Here is a 14290-nt window from a genome sequence, read left to right as displayed (position 1 = left end):
AAAAAAATTACCCAGAAATGAGATGGGGGACACCATAATCACATTTCACAGAAAGATTTGCTGGCACATCATACTGACCTGTAGTCATTTTGCCAGATGTAAGGTCTACAGCAACATCAGCTATTCCAACTGGGTAATCAAAAGTATTTTTGCTTTTGTACAAAAATAGTCCTGCTTCAGCTAAATTTGTATCAGACATAGAAGGTTTCATACCCCCAACCCCCCTGAAACCTGAACGATCATATTGATAATGGTCATCTCTATATCCAAAACGATCTTCCGGTAAAGTAGTGGATGGTTGTTGCGAAATACAACTTCTTCCAAAAGGCAATTTATATACTACATCGCAACACACAGCTCGTCTACCTGCAGTTAAGTCTACAGGTTTATCATCTTCAATTATTTCTGTGACAATTGTTGACAATGCATCATCCACAGTTACCATTGTTCTAAGGAATTTTGTTGTGCTAAGATCCACTACTCCGCTGTCTACTGATTCTTGAGAAGTAGAAAGATCAGTAGAGCTATTTGTTACACTAACAGAAGAAGCTGGAAAAAGTTTTTTTGTTGATCCGGCTACTGAGTGGGTCAGGACACCCACAGATAAGTTAATTGGCACTTCCACATCCACAGGATATGACCCATTTTCCTGTTCATAATGTTTAGAAGTTGTCAGTTTTAATGGTTCCTTCATTGAATTTCCTAAATCAACAAGACTCTCCAAACTTGTTGTATAACTTACAGTTGTTGAGCATGTCATTACTGTAATGGGTTCAGTAGCAAGTAATATAGATGAAACTATTGGAGATGCAGTACTAAGGTTTACTATAGCAGGTTGGACAGTACTTATAGGTCGAGTCACAGAAGTGAGAGTAGTAGACTGCCATTTTCCCTCAGTTGTTGTTGAAGACAGGTCCATGCAACTATCAGTCTCAATATCTTTGACTTTATAGTCCATCTTGTTCAAAGTGCGTAGGTCTATTATATCATTAGATTCTATAGATTTTCCAACTTGCTTTAACCGAGATTGAACTGTAATGTTTCTTCCACTTGGAAGAACATCTGGAATGCAATTGAATTCAGAGACAGCGCTTTGAGGCAAAGAAACAGATGTCTTGGCATCTTCTAATGTTGTGTGTGATAAACTGTGCAGATTGTCTAATGGCTGACTTACGGTCACACTTTTATTCATACTGAAAGGTGTGGTAGAAAACACTGTTTGTGTTATCTGTGGAACATGTTCATGGACAGATGTCTTTAGAGGCCAACATGTTGTTGTAAGAGATGAATCATTTTCGGTTGGGGTACCAGGCTCAGATGGCAAAGTAATAACAACATAGGTTTCTTGAGATGGTCTGGTTAATCTTGGTGATGATTTATTAGAATGGGGAGAAAGAGGTGATGTTGGAGAAGGTAACTGATACTCTGTAGATGAAACCAAGTTTAAAGTCATACTCGTTTGTATGGAATGTTCTGGTGTTTTGTGTTGTGCTTCTGTTCTCTTTTGGACAGCAATTGAAGGCTCATAATGTACAGGTTTTGTTACTTTCTGGGGTTTTGAAACGTCAATTATTTTATGACTGAATATCAGTCCAGCTGGAATAGAAGATGGCTTTGGTGGGACAGGTGGAGGTGGAGCGTGAGGCTTGGCTGTAGGAGTTGAATTCATTTTTATTTCACTTTTCTGTCCTATTGTAGAAGGTTTTGCCGTTGTTGGAATTTTAGGTGCTGGCCTTTTGGAGCTTAATGTTGGCTTTGGGGATGCTGCTGGAGGTAATGGTGGTGGTGGAGGGGGTGGTGAAGGAACCGAAGTTTCAGTTGTTACAGAGTCAGTAGCATCAGAAGAACTTTTAAAGAAAGACATTACTTTTGATGTGACTGATGGAGCTAATGATATGACTGATTGCAAATTAGTGGCAGTGGTTGTTGCATGTGTAATTGCTGTTGAAGTCACTATGTGCTTTGTTGACACTATGCACTCAGTGATTACTGGCTGCATGTGATTTACTAGAGACCCAGAAATGGCATTTGATGTATCTCTTGGATAATCATTGCTTTCCCCTTCTGATAGTACAGTAACATTTCCAAAAGTTTCTGTTGCCATGGTACACCCAACAGAAGAAATTGGTACAGTTTGGGCAGTTGTAATTAGAGCAATATCAGGTACTGAAATTACTACATGATCTGTAGTAGTTACATCAGAAGTTGAACTTTGCGCTGAAGTTTCATTATGCTGGGTGTCACTCTGTGATATAAAAGAACCAGATATTAAAACACTCTCAGCATTTGAAGATTCAGAGGATCTTTCTATACTATAATCAACAACTACATCATCTTCAGGTTCTTCTGCAGTGAAGTGCTGAGTTATTTTAACATCAGGAATAGACATTGAATTAAGAGAGGATGACTCCACTGAAGCAGTAAGTATGATATTTTCAGATTTATAGAAATGCATAGAAGATGAATGCTCAGTTTTTATGCTAAACTCGTTTTTATGTTGAGTAGGACTGGGTCCTGGTGTTAGCTGCATGTCCTGACTAGTAATAATGTTATAAAAGCCAGTTGTATCATCATAGCTTTGTTTGTCATCTATGTTATCTAAAATAATTATTTCATGGCTTTCTGGGACAATGTAAGAACTTGAAACAATGTCTTCTTGGGGCACCATAGAATGGAATGCTTCTGTTTTGAAGCATTTACCATCTACACTTGCAATAGTCTGATTGATAGTGGTGTGAATATCAACTCCAGAATTGTTTCTTACTTCTTGTAATTGCTGGTGAAACACATGATGTTGACTGCTTATCATATTAGCATCCAAGCTTTCATCATAATTCTCTTCAACTAGGGATTCATAGATATAATCTTCAATTAACATCCCCCCATATAAAGGTTCTTTTTCAAAGACTTCTTCTTTTTCCTTGTCACTGTGATATAATTTTGCTTTACATAAAATATCTTCATAAGCTTCCTCAGCACTCTTTAGAATCTGCTGTCCATTTTTGTTCTCTACTATTGGAACATTAGGGGATACTTCTGTAGGAGAATATAATGATACTGACGTAGGTAATTTATAAACTTTTTGAACTTCTATTATTTTCTCAGGACTTATTTCAAATCCTTCTGGTTCTGACTCAATACTAGGTGAATACTCTGAACATGAAGATCTATGAAGTTCTTCCATTTCAGCTGCTTGACGCAATTCTTCTGTTGGAGAAGCATCTTCAATAGGAGATAAGTTGCTCGGAGGTGTCTTTGGTCTCTCTCTCCTTCTCTGTGCTCTTAGTTCATCTTTGTCTTTTTTTGATTTTTTACTAGAACTTTTTCTTTGTTGCTGTTGCTGCTCCAATTCTCTTTGCTTTTCCTGCTCTTTCAAAAGTTCTTCCTCTTCTCTTAATTCTTCTTCTTCAGAAGAGTCTTCAATAGTGGGTAGAACTGGTCCATGAGATCGATGCCTTGCTTTTCTTTGCTGTTTGCTTTCTCCTGATATCTTTTTGTGACTTGGGCTACTGTCACTGTCTTCATCAAGGGATGAAACAGAAGTTGGTGAGGTACCAGGAGTAAAACTGGAAGCATGGAGACTTGATGATCTTTCTTCACGTGACCTGTCTTCAGGCGAATCTGTTAGACTTTCCATCTCCAATTCTGGCTCTTCATCATAATATAATATGGTTGATGGTTTGCTAGAGTCCTCAGTGTACGAATTAGACATTGTGCTATTAAGCTCTATAGTTTTAAATCTTCTAAGACCTCCACCAGTACTTACTGAAAGCTCTTCATTTTCTTGACTTTTAGTTTCTCTAAATTTTGGTTCAGGGCTTTCATTATATGTTTGCTCTTCTTCATCCTCTTCATCATCATCATGCCATGAATGTCGTCTAATACCATCTTCATCATAGCTTGCACTGCTTTTTTTAGTTAACCTCTTGCTCTTTGCTGGTATTGGCTTTGTTTTATATTCTTTATTCTGACTTTCATGAGCACTTATTTCTTTTAATTTTGTCCTAATAAATTCCTCATCTTCAGAGCCAGATGCATCCTCATCAGCACTCATTTCAATAATCTGTTTTCGGATAAAATCTTCATCATCTCCAGATCCCTGACTGTCATCATGTCTAAAGTCATCACTACTTGATGATCCATTGCTAGGTCTTCTTTTTCTCTGTGGAACTGGTGAATTTTCACTTTCACTACTGTCATCTATTGAATCCTGTCGTTTGCGTACAGATATATCTTTTGCTGTGTTTATGCCATCTTTTTGAACTTTTCGGGTCGGAAACCCCCTTTTTCCATTCTCTTCTAGTGTTTCATCTTCATCTTCATTAAAATCTTCAAGCTCTTCTTCTGAACTATAGGATTCTGGCGTGATTGGCAATGTCTTAGTTCTACTTCTGTTTTGAGTCTGTTCAGCATATTTCCCATACAAATCAGTACCTTTTCGTAACTTTTCATCAACAAAAACACTTGTTTGGGCTTCTAAGATTGATAAAACTGTACTTTCCAATTTTGCTAAATCTGAAGGGCTAGAAGGACTACTTTCATGTGAAAGATAATCTTTCTTTGTTGCTTCCTTATTCAAATCTTTTTCGTCACTTGGTATTAGACTTGGAATTTCTCCAAGAGAACCAGATATACCGTCTGATGAATAGCCTGTATCACTTAGTCCCTGTGGGCTTTTCTGCTGCTGAGAATTTGAAGTATCAGATTTGTCATCTTCCTTCTCCTAAAAGATAAGACAGAAAAAAGAATGAACTAAGAATAAACAAAAAAATATTGATGCTTTTTTTTTTTTTTTTTTAAAGATAGATTGCTATAATTAACAGACAATAAAAACACAGTCTAAGAGTTCTCCATTGCCTTACTGAGTTGAGTTTACATGCAGTTTTGATTATAAATATATAGATACATAAAAGTTGGACTACTTAGATTATTGAACATTGATTAAAGTAATTTGAAAGATGTAAAACTATTATTAACTTCATATCACTCACTGATTCAGTGATACTCGTTTTCGGTATTAACTAATGCGTATAATGTACTTTAAAGGGCATCTGTACCTATGAAAGATTTGTACCTATGAAACTGGCTGGCCTGTTACATGTGTGCTTGGCAGCTGAAGGCACCTGTGTTGGTCCCATGTTCATATGTGCATCACTGAGAAAAAAAAAATGAAGTTTTAATATATGCAAACGAGCCACTAGGAGCAACAAGGACATTGCCTTTATACCTAGAGGCTGTGCTCTCTCTGCAACCCCACAAACTCTCATCTCTGATTGACTGGGCCAGACAATGAAAACATTTTCACTGCCTGGCCATGTCAATCAAAGTGAAGAGGGTGCAGCAGATACAGAGAAAGCGAAGCCTCTAGGTGTAACAGCAATGCCCCATTGCTTCTAGAGACTCACTTCCATGTATGAAAACTTATTTTTTGACAGTAAAGGGGGCACATACAAATATTGGAACAACAGATGCCTTCACCTGCCAAGCACACATGCAACAAGTCAGTCAGTTCAGAGAGGTACTACAAATAAGTTTTCATTCAATTATATCTCAGTACATAAATGAAATACTGTTAAAAGCAATGATTTTAATGTGTTTTATGTATAATAAAGATCCCTTTATAAATATCTCCTGAAAGTTGACTTCCATTGAAGCCCAGCTGTAATACCACAGACAACCCATGGAGAGAAGTGTTGCTAATTTTGGAAGAAAGCAGCCATGTTCTTCTAATCCTAGATGCTTAAATCAGTCTGTCATGATACTATTTAATTATTTACTTTTCATAAAGGACAAAATGTCAGTTCAACACCATTTTTTAGGATTCTATTGTATTAATACATTTCTAAACCTGACGGACTCATAAAAATGTAGATAATGTTATAATGCTCCATAAACAGAGTATATTTAAAAAACACAACACAATGAAACAAACATACTGTATCAATATGTCCTCTCAAATATTGTCTGCTTAGCTTTTTTGCAAACTACTGTGTTGTGTATGCAGCAGGGCCGCAGGAGGCATGGCTTGGAATACAGCCTCAGCACAAAAGCTTCCCACTGATTTTTTAAATAAGGGACCACCAGTCAAGGAAGGAACCGTGTTAATGAACACAATATTAATGAATATGTTAATCTTTCTACAATAGACTGAGCATTTGTGGAAAACAATGGTTTAAATTAACTATTGTGGCCTGAATTGTGGAGTATTTTGCACCAACATTTGGCACATATAATTTAAAATAGGTATGAATCAAGTAAACCCAAAAAATTATAATCTATACCTGCACACCTGATAAAGGAAAGCTTAGTAGGAAAGGATGCTGCATAGAGAGGAAGGGGCGTGTCTTAATATTAGGCCCAGATTTTGGCCAAGATTTACTAATGTGTCTGCTCCTAGTATCTGTCTTAAAAGTGGTGCACATTGATTCAATTTAGGTTTTCTATCCTTTTTTAAACCTGTTAAATAAATGAAGCAGGGCTTAGTGGGAAAGAAGCCACTGTGATAAAGTTGACATATCTTTATACTGCCTGTCTATTAGACTGAGTGATTCTAGTGTAGTTCCTGAGACATGGATAGGTGAGCTTCAGACATCTGTTCACATGAAGCAGTACTGTGCAGTTACTGTTGTCGCTGTGGTGCTGTGCCTGTGGGTTGGGGCCCAATCTCCTATAGGGGGTGCTGTTGTACTGCTGGGTCACGTCGCCTGCTGGTGTGTTGAAATGGGCTTGGTGGTCACCACATGGTGCTGTGCCAAGTTAGAGCAGGTACCCACTTGAAAGAGGAAACCTTGACGTGGTGAGTGAGCTTATACAGTTTGATCTAAATGTATACAAATGCATTGTGTTCAGTATGGCATTGTATACTACTAAATATACAATGCAAATTATGTCGGGAGACAATAGACAAATGAATGTGTATAATATATATACGGTGTGTATATACTGTATATATATATATATATACACACACACATAATATATTCACCCACGTCTACACACATACTGTAAATGTCACGGTCTCTACTGGGACAGTGGTCAGAAGATCTAGGAGATTTGAGCTGACAGCCTCTCTGGTTTCACTCTTCTGTGTTGCTGCTGGGTATGACCACACCTCTGGCCTCAGGGTGTAGCTTAAGTGGTAATTCCTACTCCTCTATTTAGTCTGACCTTACCCATCATGCTATGCGGTTGATAGCTCCTTTTGCTGTGGAAGTGCTGATGGTTCCACTTTTAGTTCCTGCTCATCCGCATACTTCAAGGTTAAGTGTCTCTTTTTCCTATTGTTTGTGGGTTTTTTCCCTTCCTTTTGGAGGTCTCCTGGGGGTCTCCTGTTCCTTCAGCTTGGAAGAAACAGGCTATCAGTTGTCCTGACACTATCTCCATGTCCCTGTTAGGGTGAGATAAGGCCTAGGTTCCAGCATATGAACATTCCTACCTTCGAGGTCTGTTCATAATGTTAGTTAGTCAAGGAACGGATTAGGGACTCACTAGGTGGTGACCACCCCCCTATGCCTAGTTTCCAGGCCTAGTACTTTTCTTCCCTCCCTTCTGTGTTTGGTGTGGAGTGTCTTCCCCACACCTGCGCTGTGACAGTAAATAACATTGTTCAGTTGTAAGAGTTGTAGATATGACTCTTTACAATAAAATACCCCCCACTAAATTCATGAAATGGTACACAGTACATTATACATTATGCCCAAAAAACTAAACACACTTGTATCACATGGCTGACATGTATGAACACCAATTATTGCCAAGGCTGTGAGGGGGGCTATATGATTTTCTATTGCAGGCCAGTGAAATAATTAATCTAGGGTCATCATCTTTCCACATACTCTCTATCCTATATTAAACGCCACAGCACCCTCCAGAAGACTCCCCTGAACATTTTAAATGGTATATTACCCACCAATTTGATACCTCCGGTTTGCAGCCTAGTCCAGAAACGTGGCAATGCCAAGGACTTTCCAAAAGCCACAAGCAATCCACACCTGAAAGGTCCTGTATCCAGGAATAGCACTGGGAGAGACAGTGGAGTCTGAAGCCTACTCAGCAGCTCACAGCAGCAGCCTTGAGTGTTCACACACAAGAGGTACTTTCACCCTCAATTTTACTCCTCTTCTATCTGCCTCACATCCTCTTCTGTCTGCTAACTGCCTTTTGAAACATTAAAAGGCACATATTTAATATAACTGCACTAACCCTGAACTATCATGGTATCAGCAATGTGGGACACCCAGCAGCGACATTAGAGTCATTCTTTTGGACTAATTTGGCAAATGAATTGGGTTTTCCAGGAGAAAAATATTCATCAATATCTGACATCGAGCACCGATTTTTTAAAAATATTTTTAAAGGGCCTAAAATCCAGCAATGATTAGATTGTCACGTTTATATATAAAAGGAAATAAATCCATTGATAAATAGAACAGTCAGTATTTCCAGTGTAGTGCTATCCCAAACCCACCATCAATGCCTTACCTCCATTTTACATATCTTGCAACCAACCTGAGGTATCACAGCAGAACACTATCACACACTCTTGAAAAAAATAAAAATAATATAGGGTAACCACTCGCCAATATTAACAATAGCAACTTACAGAGGGGCATCAACTTCCTGGATAAACCATAAATATTGTACTGATACAGGAAAACCAACTAGTAATGTGAGAAAAAGATGGAAAGGTCCAGCTTCTAAAATCCAATTCTTTATTCCAGTGGTTAAAATTTTTCCATACACAGGACAGTAATACACAATCAATTTAATAGAGCAAACCGAAAGTATTTCTTGCCATGCCATTCTGTAAAAAATAAATTCGGAGTAAATCACCGTAGTTTTTTTTGCGAATTCTTAGTCCTCGTGGGATCATATTTCTTTCCACATATTTTTTTAGCGATGTTAAATCCCACCAGATACACATCTCTAACTAGTAGTTTTTCAAGAGAGAGCATAGTGATTTTTTATGTCGGAGTGCTGTGTATATGGCATGTGAGGAATTGCAGGACCGTATAACTAAAATAGATGCAATATTTAATAAATCGGACCAACAGGAACACCTGGACATAAAAATCACTATGCTCTCTCATGAAAAACAACTAGTTAAAGAGATGCGTATCTGGTGGGATTGCTAAGAAAATATGTGGAAAGAAATATGATCCCACGAGGATTAAGGATTCGCCCAAAAACCTACGGTAATTTACTCAGAATTTTTTTGACAGAATGGCAAGAAGTAATTTCGGTTTGCTTTATTAAATTGATTGTGTATTACTGTCCTGTGTATGGAAAATTTTTAACCGCTGGAATAAAGAATTGGATTTTAGAAGCTGGACCTTTCCGTCTTTTTCTCTCATTACAAGTTAGCAGCTGATCCAGGCTGTGTCCGTGCTTCTGGGAGTCGATTTTAGGTGAGTGCTACAACTTTTGTATGTTCTATATAGGAAAACCAACTAATATAAAACACCACATTTTGACAAACACACTATAATCAAGGGTTCCATTTGTGCTCTGTTTCTAGGAATTTCACAGCAGCTGGAACTGCATGAACAAGAGATTCTATAAGGTGCAGGGGGACAGGTTATCTTTCTAAAAGGAAAGCTACTGTCATAATTGGCAACCTATGTAAAGCTATGACAGGTCAGGCATCCTGGATCCTAGAAATACTGGATAAATCCGTCATCTTCATACACTGCACTTTTATACGTGAATGTCACTCTTCATCCTATTTTAGACTCATCTATCAAAAAATCTAATCAAAACATAGCTGTTTTACATATCATATAGCAACATCTCTACAATCCCTCACATTAGCAGATGCATGATCCCTTCAAACAGACATTATACACACTAGTCTTCAGAACATTAAAGGGGTTGGCCACTTTCTTTGTATATGTAAGACTATAAGGCACTTACTAACATAGCCGTGGCTGATTTTATGTGCCATTTACTATATTATGTGTTGAGCGAAGAAAAAAATTCAAATTGGCTACTTCACCGAATTTTACAAAAACATTCACTTCGTCACAAAGCACATTTCTTTGTAAGTAGTGGGTGCAATGACAGGGAGTGGCGAATGTAAGCAAATTCAGCTTTGCAAATTTTCTCTGAAATTCAGATCAAAGTCTGTGGACTTCGATTCGCTCAACATTAGTCATAACCCCTTGTTAGGCAAATCTTCTGTGATGTCCACAATGGCCGCTGATGGAGGGTCATGTGACCAGACAAATCACTCAGTCTCCTCCATTCTAACACATTGCAACTGCATTAAATTCCCATCAGTGCAAGTACAGATGGCAGGTACAGGGTATTTAATAGAGGAAACATCACATGGAGGTGATTTGCCTGATCACATGACCCTCCATCAGCAGCCATTTTATGGACAGAACCTCTGTGTAGAGGCATACCTTATGAAATATAGAAAATGGTGCAGAATATCAACAAGGGCTATATTAGTAAGGGTTATATAATCATCTTACAAACAAATTGGTAACCAGTAACCAGAAAATGGCTGATCCCTTTAATTTTATGATCACTTTCTGCCCATCTTGGCACTGTCAAACAAACACAGCATAAACAATTCTTTCTTTCCTGAGACTATACTTTTGTGGCTTCCTGGTGATGATCAGCTGTTTGAAGAGAAACAAACACTGCTTTCCCTTCATGGTTTACCTGCTCACCGTCACAACTGAAGTGGAGTGCAGCTATAATTACAACTAAGCTCCTTCCTATTCAAGTAAATACTATAGTGCCGTCTTACTAAAGTGAATGGAACAACTTAGCTGTATTTACAGCTGCTCACCGATACTATCGCAACAGATGAACAGAGCTGGACCCCTGCTGATCTGATATTGATGACCTATTCTAAGTGACCTTGCTGTATCATCTGTATACAAGCATGATATCTCCGGCCAGCCATAATGTGCTCTTGTTATACCACTAATATTGCTGTTTATAAATAGAACCCTGGAAAGAAAAAAAATATTGCTGCCCTCTTCCAAAAATAGTTCCACACATGCTGTGTGTGGTATTGTGGCTTAATATTATTAACTTCAGTGGAGCTGAGCTCCAACAACAGACACAACCCAATGGACAATTATGGCACAGTTTCTGGCAGAAAGCAGTTGTGTTTGTCTAATCCTGTACACCCCTTTTAACCCCAACTACCCACAGTGATTTTCCATTTTCGTTTTTCACTCCCTGCCTTCCCAGAGCCAGTTTTCCATTCACATAGACAAGTTATACTTTCTAATATAGCATATGATGTGGTGGGAAGCTGGGAAAAAAATCCAAATGGGGTGAAAGTGGGAAAAAAAAATACGCCATTCCGCCACAGTTTTATGGGGGGGTTTTCTACGCGGTTTCCTATGCGGTAAAACTGAGCCATGACCTTTATTTTTCATGTCAGTGTGATAACACATTTATATAGTTTATCTTGTGTATTAATACTTAAAGAAAAATATATTTTTTCTTTTCATTGCAATATTTTGCCCCCCATAACTATTTTATAGTTATGTCTACAGAGCAGTGTGAGGATTCATTTTTTGCAGGACTATCTGTAGAGTTTATTGATACCTTTTTGGGGTGTTAGACTTTTTGGTCACTTTTTATTCAATGACCAAAAAAATGGCAAATCGGCCCTTTTTTTTTTTTTTTCGTTAAGCTGTTTGCCATATAGGACGATAAATAATTTTTTAAATATTTTTTTTAAACTTTTTAAACTTAGGGCCTATGTAGAACATTCAGTATATGTCAATGTAGGGCCGTCACCTGCAGGTCTACCTTGGAATATTCCTGTGAAAAGCACTGGAGCCTCAGCAGGCCCTGGCCTCCCACAGGCAAGAAACAGCTTTCCTGATCGCCCTATGGGGGATCCATTCCAGGCTCGGAAGTCCAGCTCTCAGATGCCATGTTCAAATTTGACCACAGCATCTGAGGGGTTTAATGCCAGTAATTTGCATTACCGACAATCGTAGGCATTAGCACCAGGTATTTGCCATATGAGAGAGCAGAAACCCAGCTGCTATTGCACCTGCTGCGCTGGCGAGCGGGCACCATCTTTAAAAACCTGTCTTTGGTCATACTATTATAAGAGAGGCTGGGAAAGGGTTAAAGGACATATCCGCAGGATCAACTGTATTAAACCAGCCATAAAGACTAATAGGGGTGACCCTACTGATTAAAAACATATTTCTCCCCCGATCTGTTGCTGCCCGGAGGACAAAGAAGTGTTTTTGTTTTATGTGCAAATTGGGGTCTCAGTGCACCATGACTCTAGGTGCAACTTAGTATCTTCGTTTTGCTTCCCTAGACACTGCCCATCCACCTGGACCTGTCAATTAAGTGTAGGGGGAGTGCCCAGGGAATCAGAGAGGAGGAGCTACGAGGCACTAAGTGGCTAGGGCCTGCCCTGAGTACACAAGCCCTAATTAGCATACTTGAAGGAACACTTAATGGATCAGAGGAAAAAAGGTATGCTTTTAATCAGCAGGGACGGCTCTACTAGGTATTATGGCTGGTTTAATATGGCTGATCCTGCTGGCAGATACCCTTTAAGCCACACTTGTTAATGCTTTTTTTTTTTTATATTTTCAGACCCGTTATGAGAAGATTGCGGCCACCACACAAGTTTAGCCCACTTTACCATAGTGTCTGATTAGTGATTTCCATCGATGATTCTAAAACCAAACCAGAAGTGGGTCAAAAACAGAACCGGTACAAAATCTTTCCAGCATACATTATCTCTGTGTAGGCTTCACTACTGGTCTTGGCCCACAATCACTGAAGGAAATCACTGACCAAACACTGACTGTGTGAAAGCGGCTTTACCGTACTTGTCCTAGGTTTAATGCTGGTTACTGCACAGATGTTTCTTAAATATATGATTTGCAGCAGCAAAAAAAATTATCCTTTAGGTCAGCAATCTCATGGACACAGCAGTAGTTTACATTATATCTGTGTCTAATTCAAACTACCTTACTCCTCTTCCAGGGTCTACACTACTCTTTAGAAGAATCCAGTGACACCTTTTACACTTTGGGGCCCACGCACGTGTTTGGAGTCTTGGGCTTCTTATACTACTAGACTACAGTATTTTGAGCTGACTAAATTGCTACAACAGATGATGGGGTAAATGACTGGGGGAGTTTTCTAGGTGTATTCTATGACCTACTTTTTGACTGGCCATTTTGACCTCATTATGTGTATTATTACTTGGTTTATGCTTCTTGCTCTAATTTTACCCGATGACTAGAGCTACAGTTTGATGAGACTTCAGTTTTTAGACAATGCAATGAAAACACAATGAGGAGACTGAGACACTAAATTTAATATGTATAGTGTGCTGATATCACTAATTCATATTCTTATGTGAACTCCCCAATTAGTCTTTTTTGGTCAATAATCTATTAGATAACATTTATTATAGGCAGACTTTTTTCCCAGGAGTCAATACTAAAATGGAGTTTTTGCAGTACAGTCTGTAAATGACTTCCACAATGAAAGTATTAACAAGTATGAAAAACATTTTAGATGTAAACAGAAATGAGAACTGATCTTAGTGTCATAGGGTGACAATATTCCTGTCAATTTATTTTTAATACAATGGTGGATGATTTATAAAGCAATTCGTACTTACAGTCTTTTCTTTTCCAGTTTCATGATCCGTGAGTTGGCTTGCTCCAGGTTTAATTCTCTCCTCAAATGTTCCTCCATCAATTTCTTTCAAAGCTGTTGCTGAAAGGTCAATCATCAAATCTTCCTTTGGCGTCATTTTCTCTTTAGACTGTAAATGCTCTGCTGCTAGTAATGAAGTCTCCTGTATAGTTTCTTGTTTGTGGTCATTTAAAGATAGCACCTCTGCTATTACAGGGGCCACTAACACTACATCTTCCTTCATTACTACAGGCTTACAGTCTACAAGCTTGACATCTTTGCTCCCTTGATCCAAAACATTATCAATCTGTCCAAGTTTTCCTTCTGGAAGTATACTAATTTCCTTTTTTAATACTTGATCAGTTGTTTTCTCACTTGGCTTCAAACTTGGTGTTGAAGGTTTTTGCAGTTGGTCTGCTGGAACCTGATGCTTTGGTGAAGACTTGGAGGATAGGCCTAATGGTTGGGTCATCTTGTCAAAATTCCCAAGCTGTCCTGAGAGTGCCCTTTGTGTCTGGCAATTTAGGCATAGCCATTCTGCAGCCTGCAAAATAAGAAACAAAAAGTTGTAATTGTCAACATGAAATACATCATTTATACGGTTCATTAGAGGGATATTATGAGCTCTTTAAAACTCTGT

At 38.5% G+C, this 14290-nt stretch overlaps 1 protein-coding gene across 1 annotated transcript in view; it reads right to left on the bottom strand.

Annotated features, from left to right (window-relative positions):
• Positions 1-14290, bottom strand: part of PCLO (piccolo presynaptic cytomatrix protein) — a 195719-nt gene that overhangs the window by 123280 nt on the left and 58149 nt on the right. Inside the window, exons 2-3 of the mRNA XM_044277162.1 lie at positions 13634-14194; positions 79-4723 (exon numbers count right to left, since the gene is read on the bottom strand). Coding sequence (XP_044133097.1) covers positions 79-4723; positions 13634-14194 — 5206 coding nt within the window. The remainder of the gene's footprint in view (positions 1-78; positions 4724-13633; positions 14195-14290) is intronic.

This window comes from Bufo gargarizans, chromosome 2 (assembly GCF_014858855.1).
Source record: "Bufo gargarizans isolate SCDJY-AF-19 chromosome 2, ASM1485885v1, whole genome shotgun sequence".
In the NCBI taxonomy this organism is placed as follows: domain Eukaryota; kingdom Metazoa; phylum Chordata; class Amphibia; order Anura; family Bufonidae; genus Bufo; species Bufo gargarizans.
This window is presented reverse-complemented; position numbering and strand designations above follow the sequence as displayed.